Below are 12500 nucleotides of genomic sequence, written 5' to 3' on the forward strand. Positions count from 1 at the left end.
CAAAGTCCTCGCCACCGTCACCGGACCGTAGTTCCAGCTTCATGCCATCGTTTCGGCGCGTTCCGGTCGGTGAGGCACGGGCTCGCAGCTCGGCCGGTGATATCTTGACGCCAGCTTTCGCCAGTAACCGGGACGCTAGCTCTGGGTCGAATGGGCTGGGCATGGGTAGTACGGGTAGGTCCTTGGTCGAGATACCGCGGTGCTGGCGGCTCATGTGCGAGTGCAGGGAGTTGCGCGATTTGGCCACAGTTCCGCACAGTACGCACCGGTAACCCGGGCACACCGTATGTTTGTCCTCGAGGTGCGTGCGGAGCGTGTGGGCGCTCCGGTAGATTTTGCCGCATTTCGGGCATGGCCGGGGATCAGTCGCACGGACGCGCATTTCTAGAGAACGGCGAGAAACTGTAAGTACAACCGTTAAGCGCCGTTGTTGGGGGGACAGGTAGGACGGGGTAGTGGTGGTGGTTTTGATGCAGGAGTAGGAAATTGGAAGAAAACGAGAGGAAGAGAAGAAACAATAAAAATAACAAAAAGAAATGCAATGAAACACATGATCAGCAGCAGCGGGTTTTTGTTGCGGTGAAGGGTGGGCGGTTTGGTGGAAAGGATGTGGATAGGCACGTGTTTCCGGATGGTTCCGGACGTGCGTGTGTGTGTGAGTGTCTTAGTGAACCTAGAGAGAAAGAGAGATTAAGGGGGGTGTTGGGTGGTGGGATAGAAAGGAGCAGGCCGCCCATGATCCCAAAAGATCCATCCAGGTGTTAATGCCAATTAGTACCGAGCCTCAAACCACTTGTTAAAGGTTGTGTTTAGTCGTGTTAAACTGGCTAATGGTAACTAGGTTGTAAGAAAGAGGTAATTTTTACTTCTAAGATGGCTTTTTTGGTCCGACATCGTTCGGCAAACACACATACTCATACATACACGCATAGAATGGGATACACAAGGAGGATTGGTGGCAGCACAAATGCCCAAAAGATCAGTACGACTTCGATTTTACTGTTCCGTTTTTTGTCCTTTTTATTTTGTATCAATTCGTCTTCCACTGTTAGGCATTCTTCTCTCCCCCGGGCCCGTTTCAATTGCTCAGTGCAAACAATTGCAAACGCGATAATACATTATACATCGGTTGTGTGTTGTGGGTGGAGGTATGTGCATGCGTGCGAGTGTGTCTGTTTGTTGTTTTGTGTAATCAAGGATGTGTTCCTTCCAATCTGCTCCTGTTAACCAATTTCACTGGCTCAGTGCTTTCTACGATGCAATGCTTTGCTTTCACGCACACGCACACGCACACACATACACTCCCATTTCTGTTTCAGCTTCTGCATGCCCATTGGATGTACAAAACTTTTTACAAGTAGCCATTTTTCGTGATCGCCGCTTTATCGCACAACTCTTATCTACTCCATCACTCACTCACTCGCTTACTCGTTCGCAACGTATACGCTTACCGGTAGGTGTTTTGTTAATACTTTTGCCTGCAGCTCTGTTTCACTTTGTTCTGCTTAGTCCAGATTAAAGCGGGGGGCTTCTGTTCCTATAGTGAAGATCTGTCTTCATGTAGTGTTGCTTGAAGAAGGGAGCAAAGGGTTTCTTGGATAGGAATGGTTACTTTTGCTCAGAAACTTAGCTCAAGAAATTATCCACGGCCAACCCTTAAGAGGGCTGCTAGCTAGCATGCTTGTTTGTTTAAATATAATAAACTCTATAATTTTCCTAGCGCTAAAGATTTCCACGAAGGAAAAGGAAAAAAACACAACCTTCAGAAACGCATCGTCGTCTAGCTGAATGCAAATACTTTTGGTACTAAAACCGAATGTCAAACACGCCTAGTAAAACCTATAAAGCAAGGAATGGAATCAAACTTCTTACTTCTACCTAACATTAAACCTAATGCAAAATGGCAAATCGAGGAACCGATGTCTTTCACTGTCACCGACGTCACTTGGTCACGAGGTGTTTATGTGTTTTGTCTGTGTATTAAACGTTTACTAAAGGTAAAAGCAAAATTACGTATCTTTCACTCTCTCTCTCTCTCTCTACCATTCTATCTGGTCTGCGAACAATTAGCGAGGTTTAATTTTAGTTGCATGTTTCTTTTGTATAAACTCTGCCCATCTTATCTCCATTTCTGGCAATCATCGATAGATCAATAAACCATGGGGTCGCAGCAAACAGGTGCTGAACCGTGAACTAGAAGTAGTACGTTTGAAGTCGCCAATAGTGTCGAAAAACGCAAAACAGTCTCTATACTAACGTTCCTAGCCGGCGGGCCCCATTAATTGGACATATTGGATCAGCGTAATTAGGGTTTTGTTTCGCGCCGCTCGCGGCGTCGTCTTTGCGTCACAAGGGTAATAGGAATAGGCAGCCACAAGGATATGACCGAATAGTGACGGTGGTAGGTGGTGACGACGACGACGACGACGACGACGATGATGGTGATGATGATTACTGTTTGACTTTACTTTTCGGTGCTGGAGCCCTTACTGATGAAAAATTGTGCAAAGGTGTGGTCGGTGTTTAGTGGGCGCAGCCGATGCCGATGCCACAGCCGGAATCGTCGTAATCGCACTAAGAAACTGGGTAGGTCCGCTGGATAACGCTGGCCATCGGTAGGATGGGACCAGCTAGCAGTAATGTTTTTCCTGGTTCCGCCCCGCACCGCACTCCGCTCCAGGACCGAGGCCAGGTCTTTGGCGAACCAAATGACCGTTAATGGAACTATCAACCTCCGTGACGGGGCGTAAATTGGAGTTTACCCACCCGGCTGTGCTATGGTATAGGTAGCGGTGTACCGTGGGTTCGTTAATGTAAATCTAAAAAACACAAAAATTACGCTACCGAACCGATTCCTTTCCCGGCTCTATGGTCGACTATGTTCGCTATGCGCTTTCTATGTGGCAATTCTTGCGTACTTAACTCGGCAATGTGGTGGCAACTATTTAGGCGCATGTACTTAGGGTCTGTTCCGTCTGTTCTGTGTGGGTGGGTGAGGGCGGAAAAATGGGGAGGAGTGCAGCGTATAGTAACCTAACCATCTAACCTATAAGGCCTTCTTTGACATTCATGGCGAGCAACTACGCACTTTTCGGTATGAAAAGTCTACTTTTCGTTTCTATGGTTTTTGTTTGCCAGTTTGGTTAGCGAGTTTGTTTTTGTCTTTGTTTTTTTTTCTCGTTAGCGGACTGCCACCACGCAGTTCTACGGCTTGCAATAACTTACTGTTTGCAGAATGCTTATTGTTAGTTTCATAAATATACAGTATGCGCTATCATCGGTTTGACCAGGTTTGTTCGCTTTCTTCGATTCGTTTGGTTTCTGCGTTTTGTGGTTTAGCGTGTCCTTGCCATCCTGCCGGGCGTTCTCTTGAATAGTATAATAGATAGTATGGCGTCTTTTCATTTCTGTTCCACTCTCCCCACGCTTCGTTACTCAATTTGTCACCTATTTGTATTTCTTTTTTGTTTAGCTTAGTAGGAACCATTTCCGATTTAACGTGTTATTTCAGTTTGTCTAAAAATAGAAAAATCAGCCCGATCTGATCAGGTTCTGCTGAGGTGGCTTACGATTTTTGTGTATCATCATCATCCCACTCATTTTTCCAATCCGCCAGGACAGTTTCCTTGTCTTTGTCTGCAATGTTGGTAGAATTGTTTCCTCAATTTATCTTGCTCTTCGGATGCACACTACCCTACAGCGCTGGTTTGCTCTTTTTCTTATAAATAAAGCCTGTAGTTATCGAGGTACTGCGAGCTACGAGTTGAGAGTTTTGATACCGGCATCGAAGAATAGAAGAAGAAGCAATACTCCACGACGTGCCGTGGACGTCCGTTAGTGTAATACTGTTCTGATAAAGCAAGGTGAGATGCTGACTTGTGGGCTTTCGATGATCGTGAGGATCGAACGTAGGACTAGAAAAGGAAAACTTTGTTTTTCGAAACGTTCATCTCATGGAACCAGTTCGACTGGTTCCAGTGAGCAGCGGATGAGCGATATTGCATTACCTTGGGAAGTAACCCCTGCATCTAGTGTAGCAGTTTAGCCAATGTTCAAGCAGTCCAATGCTGCAATGCACCTTAATTCGGCGGCTCTAGACAACACTGCGCTAGCAGAAGTTTTCCCCGTTGACTGCATTTTGCTACTTCACTTGTTTACTTTACTTATTCTCTTTCTAAATGAATTACTTTAATCCGGCCGATCAGCATTTGTGTGTGACTGGTACTCTTAATTACTTCGTATTTTCCGCGTTTAGTTTGCGTTTTAGGAACTTTAGTCAATTTAGGACATATACTAGCGCACACCGGCATCCCCACCCGCTCCGGGGTATTTTCTTACAACTAAGATTCAACGAGTTTCTTCTCCGGATAATGATTTTGAAACGTAAGAAGCGATCCCACTGTCGCAGCAATCATGTTAACTGATCCCTTTTCTCCGGATCTATTCGTTCCCTGGAATGTGTTCAGTACCCTGTCCCTGTGGCTGTGTGTGGTTTACACCGTTTGCTCTCAAGGAATGCCCGTGAAGGGACCGCCCGAAGATCGCATCGCCTTCATCTGGGCCCACTGGTTCGTGTGCTTCAGCCGCATATGGTTGCGCACCGAGTTGGGATGGGCAAAGCGGCGGCCACACTGAATCACCGGACAAACGGGACTATCGCGCGGATAGTGACGATCGAGATGTTGGCGGAAAACGCGCGGTTCCAGTGGAACTTCGCACAACGGACAAGGCAACAGGTAGACCTGCCCTTGGCCGGCACTATTGCCAGAGTTGGCCCCACCGGCGCTACTAGCGCTACCACCAGTCGAAGGTACGGTTGGTGCGGTACCGCTATTACTGTAAGCGGCCGCAAAAAGGCGATCGGCGGCTGCAGCGGCAGCCGCAACGGCAGCAACCGATTTGCTGGTACTGCTGCTGTTACTGCTGTTGCTGTTGTTATTATGGCTACTGTTGTTGTTGCTGTTGCTGCTGCTGTTGTTGGTTTGTTTGGAGGCACCGGTGGCACCTTCGTACCCCGTGGTGACCGAGCCACCGCCCGCTCCACTCGATGTAGCAGCCGCAGAAGAGCGACAACTGCTGCCACCGGCTGCCGGGGACTGCGAGCCACCACGCTGGTCAGAGCCACCGCTCGGTGGCCCGAGATTCAGTACACTGGTCGGAGTGAGTGTGGGCGTGGGCGGTGTGCTGGCCGTCGAGAGCAGAAAACCGGCCAGCTTCTGGTGGTGCTGGTGCTGCTGCTGCGCCTGGCGCTGCAGCAGCGCCTGCAACCGGACTTTCTCATTGAGAAAGTGCTGCTTGAAGGCAAGCTCGTGAGTGCCGGCTTTGTGGTGGGCAGCGAAAAAGTCAGCGGCCGCCTGCTCACTCCCTGCGTCGCCCAGGGCGGCTGCACCATTCATGCTACTAACGGCACTGGCTGCTGCAGCGGCCGCCAACACACCGGCCGCTGCCATCCGCTTATGGTACTCACTATCGAGGGTCGTAGCGATGGCCGACAGCCGCCCATCCACCTTCAGATCCCCATCGTTCTCCTCACTGGCGGCCCCATCTTCATCTTCCTCGTCTTCCTCTTCCTCGCGCATCCTCATCATATTGTCATCTTCATCGTCTTCGTCACGCTCATGTTCGGCGTTTCGTTGCTCGTGCCCCCGGGCCTGGCCTCTCTCCTGGACCTCATCCTCGTAGGTCGACTTTTGCTGGCGAGCTGGCACTTCGGTGTGGTTGGAGAGGGGCCGCCGTAAGGCCAGCGCCTCCCGGACATCATCGATCGTTGCCAAACCGCCCGTGGCCCGTCGCTGTAGCTCCCGGTTCCGATCGTCGCACAGCTCATCGACCGTGTGCATCGGTGAGCTTTTGACCGGACCAGCCGCACTCGTGGCTGGGCGCTGTGCCGACGGGTGATCGTAATGGTGGCGCTTGAAGCGCTTCGCCAGCCGGCGCTGGTGCAGCTGTTGCCTGCCCGTTCTACTGTAATCGAGACCGTTCGCGTGGGATCGCTCGGGATCGTGTGTCCGCCGCCGCGTGTCGGGGGACGCCCGCGGTGACACCTCACCGCTGCGGGGCTGTGCCTCATCGATCTCCTCCTTGATCAACGTGTCGCAATGTTGGCGTGCATCTGTAATCGTGGTTTTTTTGTTAACAAACGGTAGAGGTGGTTGTTTTTTGTCAAGTTTATGGGCTTCGATTGGCATCGTGCGGTCACAGTGTTTACAATGATGATTTCTGATCGCCGAGAGCTTTCTGATTTTGTTTTCTTTTTTGTTTTTGTTCGGGGAAAAGGTACGTGTTGTGGTTCTTTTTTTCGGGGGCTTTGATTTCTTTTGATCCGATCTCTGAAGACGAGCTAACGTCGTCGCGGTTAGCTTCGCTGCGTATCGCTACTGTCGGTACACTCCTCCGTTTCGGGTTTTCATTGTTATCGATTCGATATCGTTTTCTACTTCATCTACTGATTGGTCCAATTGGGTATGTAAAGCGTCAGCTTTACAATGTTTGCTTTGTTGCTTCCGATTGATTGATTGATTGGTGGAAGTGTTAACCGACAGTTGTGAGATGTTTAGCATAAAGTCTTTCGTATTTTTTTGCGACACGAGATCGATCATCGTAATTTACGATGCGAAAGTTGACGCGTTTCATTTCCCCTACTCATTCGAATTATTCGGGTGGGTTTGTATACCTTGCAACGTACGCACCTTCATTATTAATATTTATTTCTTTTTAAACGTTCCTTACTAGCTTACTAACGAACGAAAGGTCATGTACGGGATGAAACATAAAAGTATACCGATGGGAAACTAGGAACAACGAAATGAAAACAGACGTACGCACACACATACTCAAACACACATACACGCACGCAGAAACAATAAAGCACACGGACAAATGGTTGAAGGAACAGAAAATCGAAACAAACATTGAAATGAGACACACAATGATCACAGACTAGAAGAACAAAACAGAAAAAAAACCGAAAAATGCATTCAGAGTTAAACCCCAAACCAATATGACTAGGGCAGGGACTAATGAAACTGAAAATCGCACTCACACTCAAACACGCTCGCATACAGTAAGGAAATGATGAGATGAATTAAATGTTGCCTCTCTGTGATAATGTATGCCCCACTAGCGTACATGTTGCATGACATGTTTTTTTGAGTTTTGGAAAATGAGGCAACCGTGAAAGGTTTCGCCCCTCTCGCCCACTGGTTCCGGTGAGCCAGTTTCTATAATTTTTGGGTTCTAATTACAGGTATTTAGTTTTTTGTTCTTTGATTTGCACAAACTGATGCAACCGATTTCGATCTTCCAATTAGCGGGGTAACAGCTGCAAATAATTTCGTACATCTGGTTTTCCGATTGCGATGGCTACAACATCCTGGTTTTGACTGCCGATTCGTTTTGAGATATTTGTTTGATTACTGTCTGTGCCCTGAGTTTGAGCCAATGTGGTGTTTGCCATGGTTAGAAATGCCAATAGGGGAGAGTCTGGGAGCAGGAAGGTTTTGGGCCGGGGAGCAGGATGTTAGTCCTTCCAATCTCTCTTTCTCGCCACTGGTGGTAGTGGGTGGTGCACTTATGCCAAACGCGCTCACATACATATCAATGGCTAACGAAAGGCTTAACCAAATGATTGCTAACCAAAGAAATAATAATGAAATGGCGAATGTGATTTTATTGTGAAGAAACATTGATTCAAGTGGAAGGAATGTGAAAATAGAAGCAATCTAATCAGTGATTACGGGAAAGCTTTCGAAACTAGATCAGTGCTGCCTGTCTATAGAAAAATGTGTAAATTTTAAGTCTTCACATCAATAAGTATCGTATTATTCACAATACATCTCTTTATTATGTATCGAATCCTTTGAATGGAATCCTTTCTACTTTCGTTAATTCAACTTTAATTTCCCTGTTTCTTGGTCGGTAGTGTTGATAACTAAATTACCTAACTGTGAAAATGAGTTGTGACGTCTGTGAGGGCTTGGACTCTAGCCGATTAAATGCTTCAAATTAATGGTGCAAAAATTTTAAGTAAGAATAGTGCCAGGAGAATATTAGGTGCAATATATGAAGCAAGATTGCGTTTGGTGGTGCAGTTATGGATCAAATTGGTTGAACGGATAGAGAATGAGAGAGAGAGAGAGACAAGGGTTTGGCTGTGTTAGGAGTGGGTGGTAGTGGTTCAATTGTGAATTTGGTAGGTTTGTGCTATGCGATTTGAATTTGGAAAATAATCATCCCTCAGAGGAGCGGTCGTAAACTTATGGTATGGTAACAATTTTGCTATCGACAAAATGACAAACCAACAGAGGCCAAAAAAGAATTAACAAACAAACTAAATCAACCTCCGAACTCGCAACCATTACCGTCAAACAATAAAATGTGAATGAAAATATATGAAATGTGTTGCATTAGCAAAAGCTACGATGGATCCCGGAAACTAAGTATGAAAGGTGATAAAGAAGAAGAGCGTAGAAAAACAAAACCAAACGAAACAAAAAAAAACAAAACCAAACTCAAAATCAAAGCTAATGTACACTCTCAAAACCAAATCTAAAGGAATGTTTAAGTTAGGTAAATATTAATAATTATTATGCTGAACAATCAGAAATCATTATTAAACACTGACGAACGACAGAGTAAGATATGCTGTTTGGTCTTCTATTTGGCTAGAGAAGGGGGAAGTGAAGAAGAGCGGTTGGGTTCCGTTTCGTTCCTGAGTTTGATGGGATTACGTTAGAGGTATTAGGGAAGTTGAAGGTTGAACTGAAATCATTAGGTAAAACGTGCTACAACGCCCGGTGGCATGCCGCCAGCGGTTCAGCACGCTCTAAATGGTTAATAGGTAAAAGGAAATAAAGAAAACTAATTCTAAAAAACTATTACTTTGTACAGAACGAACGATGAGCAAGAGATTGTGACAAATGCGCATGGCATTGTAAAACCCCTTTCTCAGCGACTCTACTTTGGACGTAAAAAGGGGGAACAACGGCTCCAATCAATATGTGTTGTCTCGTTTACGATGGATATCTACAAAAATCTATGCGATCATCATTGAGAATAGCTTCATTATTTAAATAGACAAAACATGTTTTATATGTTTCGCCTCTCTCACTGTTTCGATTGCGCGGCTGGGAACTGTTGGTGGTTTGTAAAAAGCAATAAAAAGTAACTCATTTTAAGCCTACACTTTGAGCTTGTAACTGCCATTCTTAATGAACGGATATATTTGTTTAATAAAATTTGTTGCGATATAAATTGTCATCGCATCGAGAACATGCAATAGACTAGAACACCTCCCTGCTAGTCCAGGAATATTGCCGACCAGCTATAATTGATAAAATTCCCGATTGCAACAACAATCTATCGATGCTGCCATAATATTTGTAACATAAACGGTTGACAGATGAGTGCCGTAAGCACGAATTGACATTGTGCCGCTTTTAAGCATTGTTTCTAGTTTCGCATGTCGATGGAGACGCCTGAAATGGCCTAATTACTCAAAAACTTCCGACCCACAAGACACAGCGCGCTGGTTCGTGGCCCACACTCCCCACACCGATTACAACAGCCCACCAGATCGATAAAAGCATAAAAATATGTTTTGCAAAGCATCATAAATCCCGATTCGATTGGGAGGTAGCGAATGGATCGAAATGTGTCACACCACACCACCGGGGGCGGGCGGGTACACGGGCGGGCTAATGTGGATTTATTTATGGGCAAATCGGGGAAAAACAGTCGCCAGCGTCGGGTGGAGCCGGGAGAAACGGGTCGAACTCAGTTGTTGGCCAGGCATGGCAAACCATTTAATTAGAAAATCGATTAAAAATTTCTGCTCCACTCCGGCACGCTTCGTTCTATTTCTCAACATTCTAGCTACCCCATCAACCCCCCTTCCCCGCCACACACTCCCACACTGGCAGAGATAATGAGTGGAAACTGGAACACTGGGTTAGCGAAATGCGGCACAAGGCAAGGCGAACCGCCTGGGTAGGCCTCGGGTTTTAGTGCCCCTTTGCTACGATTATTAGCCAATTGGTTATTGTAATTGTATTGCTTAATGGTTGGGCAAAGTTTGTGCCCGGAGGATGGAGGGAGGACAGACGGATGAACCGCAACCGTAAAACCCGGCCCGATTCCTTGCCCAAAGCACCGGAACCAGAAATAGAAAACGGCCAATCGGAACTGCGGAAGGATACGCTCTTTTTTTCGAATGAAAATGAGTTCACCTCACCAACGCCACACAGGCACACATGTGAGCGCGTGTGCACACGATTGAATGACACAGAAAATGGCTCTAAACGGGGCTAAAATTACCGCCCCCCGGCCCTCAGGTGGTTCGCAGGCGGTCGAACCACCAACCAGCAACAATGCCACACTGATAATGATGATGGTAGGAGAAAGGGAAACAAAGAGAGAGTGCGGTGGCTGGATTTAATGAAAGCGATTGATTGAATTTTTAAAACAAGCAGCACCCAAGGATCCCTCTCTTGCTAGGAGGTGGGCATATGGGTGGGCAGATTGGTTGAAACCCCTTTTTTATCCGCTCCTCCTCAAAAGGAATGGCAAGCAGTTGATGTGAGACGATGGTTCGTTCCGATTAGCCTTCAAGAGCCTCGTTCACCAATCCTGTTGACCGCGTTCTTTTTTCGGCCTGGGAGCGGTGAAGCCGAGTTTGGCAACCTCAAAATGATGACGATGGCCTCTACCGGTTGCAAATCGGAAAAAAGAGAGTTTCCAAAAACCATTCATCCCACGTGCTTGCTCGTGAAGGCTTCATCCATCTAGCCCGTGCCTGTGTTTGGTTTTTGTGCGAGGAAACTTTGGCTCCAGAACCGGCGGCACCGTGTCCTCGTGCCAAACGTGGAGATGGCCGGGGAATGTGTCGTTTGCCGCGCGCGCTTGCCAAATCTCGAGATCCATTGCTGGGGCCAGAGGCCGAGGGTGGAGCTTTTCACTAAGGGATTGGAGTGAAGAGAGAGAGAGAGCGGGGCTTTTGGACAAACACCAAAGGGGATGCCACCCCAACCACCCCCCCCCCCCCCCTTTGGCACCATTAATGTCAATGGTGTGCTGGGTGTCTTGGTGTCCTGCAATCGCCTTCCGTACAGCACAGACAGCAACATCAGCACCGACAGCAGCAGTGAGTGACACAACACAATGTTGTGTTCTTCTCCCACAGAGCGCGCCTCCGCCTCTTCGGTGGGTTAATGAGGGTTGCCAGCCATGCCCCAGGATGGGGGAGATCGGTCTAAAGGGGTGCAATGGAAGGGGAGGCTTTTATAATCACATTCAATGGATAATTATGCCTTAACTATCATTAAAATATTCCATTCTGGATTATAATTATCATCATTTCGACATTAAGAAGGTTTCTGGGTGTCTGTGTGCGTTTGGAGGGGATTGTCTCATGTTTGAAATGGTGTAACGGTGGAGCTAGGGGGTTAAAAGGAGTAATGTGTGACCGTTTGTTACGAGATGCGCCATTTTCCGAACCTCTAGTGCCTCTAGGTTCACCGGTTCCACCGTCAACCAGACCGGAGGTAGGACCCTTAGTCCGTAGTCGTATGCCAAGGAAATTACTTTCCTCTCCGCTCTCCGCTGACTAAAGCAGCTTCCAGTGGGTTTTCTTTTTGGAAATGTTCGGGATGAGTTGAAGCTGACGTGGCTGTGCTTCGAGAGCAGCAGCAGCAGCACATCGTGGTGTCACCTTTCCTCTGCATCTGAGCCGGTTGCAAGGCTTCATCAAGGACCAACGACCGTTCCTTCGGTTGGTTCGGTAATAAATTTTAATTCCTTCAATAGTTGGCAGAGATTTGAGCTAGCCCACTTTCGACGAAACGTGACTCTCTCTCTCTCGTAATCTCTCTCTCTGTCTCTTGTTAACTGGCCCCCGGAAGGGGAACCCTTTTTCTGGAATGAATCTTCAAGCTGTTCGGGAAAAAGGACGCACGCAGACCTCATCTGGCGCCTGTGAGGCCTCGCCGGTGGGCCGATGGTCTGTTTAATCGATAAAATGTTTATCAGTGGCAGCATTTGTGGTTTTCAACAGCAGCAGCACCAGCAGCAACCAGAGAGAAAAAGCACGCGCTTCAATGACACACGTTCCGCATTCAATCTGATTATGCAAAGCACCACTACCACCACCATCTCCCTTCGTTGGGACCTCGTATTGCCCGTTTTCACGACTAATGACGATGACGACTGTTCCGGTTAGCGAAAAAAGTAGTTTTTTCGACTTCTTCTTTTTTTGGAGCCCTTATGCTGCGATTAGTCCTTTCTTTTTCCCACCTCCGTGGCCACTCTCGCCGTGAGTCCCGAAGTTTTTGTTTATCTTGTGTTGTGTTCTACTCTGAACGGGGGGGCTGCTGGTTTTCCGACTGTTCGACAAATTTGTCTTGGCGCGAGGCGAGCGAGGGTTATAATTTCGTAATTGAAAATGCTTTCCCTCCGTGCGTCTCACGCGTCATGGCGTCACAACGTACAAAAAAAAAGACCGACCG

The 12500-nt window shown here is 47.2% G+C and overlaps 2 protein-coding genes across 4 annotated transcripts in view; both read right to left on the minus strand.

Annotated features, from left to right (window-relative positions):
- LOC126577046 (protein abrupt-like) overlaps positions 1 to 382 on the minus strand; it is a 1450-nt gene extending 1068 nt beyond the window's left edge. Inside the window, exon 1 of the mRNA XM_050238449.1 lies at positions 1 to 382. This exon is cut by the window's left edge and continues 90 nt beyond it. Coding sequence (XP_050094406.1) covers positions 1 to 382 — 382 coding nt within the window.
- A 627-nt stretch (positions 383 to 1009) lies between these two features.
- Positions 1010 to 12500, minus strand: part of LOC126573011 (homeobox protein cut-like) — a 58882-nt gene continuing 47391 nt past the window's right edge. For all 3 annotated transcript variants that reach the window (XM_050232776.1, XM_050232775.1, XM_050232773.1), the window contains one exon: positions 1010 to 6112. In XM_050232776.1, the coding sequence (XP_050088733.1) occupies positions 4509 to 6112 (1604 nt within the window). In that variant the 3' untranslated portion in view covers positions 1010 to 4508. The remainder of the gene's footprint in view (positions 6113 to 12500) is intronic.

The sequence above is a fragment of the Anopheles aquasalis genome, chromosome 2 (assembly GCF_943734665.1).
Source record: "Anopheles aquasalis chromosome 2, idAnoAquaMG_Q_19, whole genome shotgun sequence".
Taxonomy (NCBI): domain Eukaryota; kingdom Metazoa; phylum Arthropoda; class Insecta; order Diptera; family Culicidae; genus Anopheles; species Anopheles aquasalis.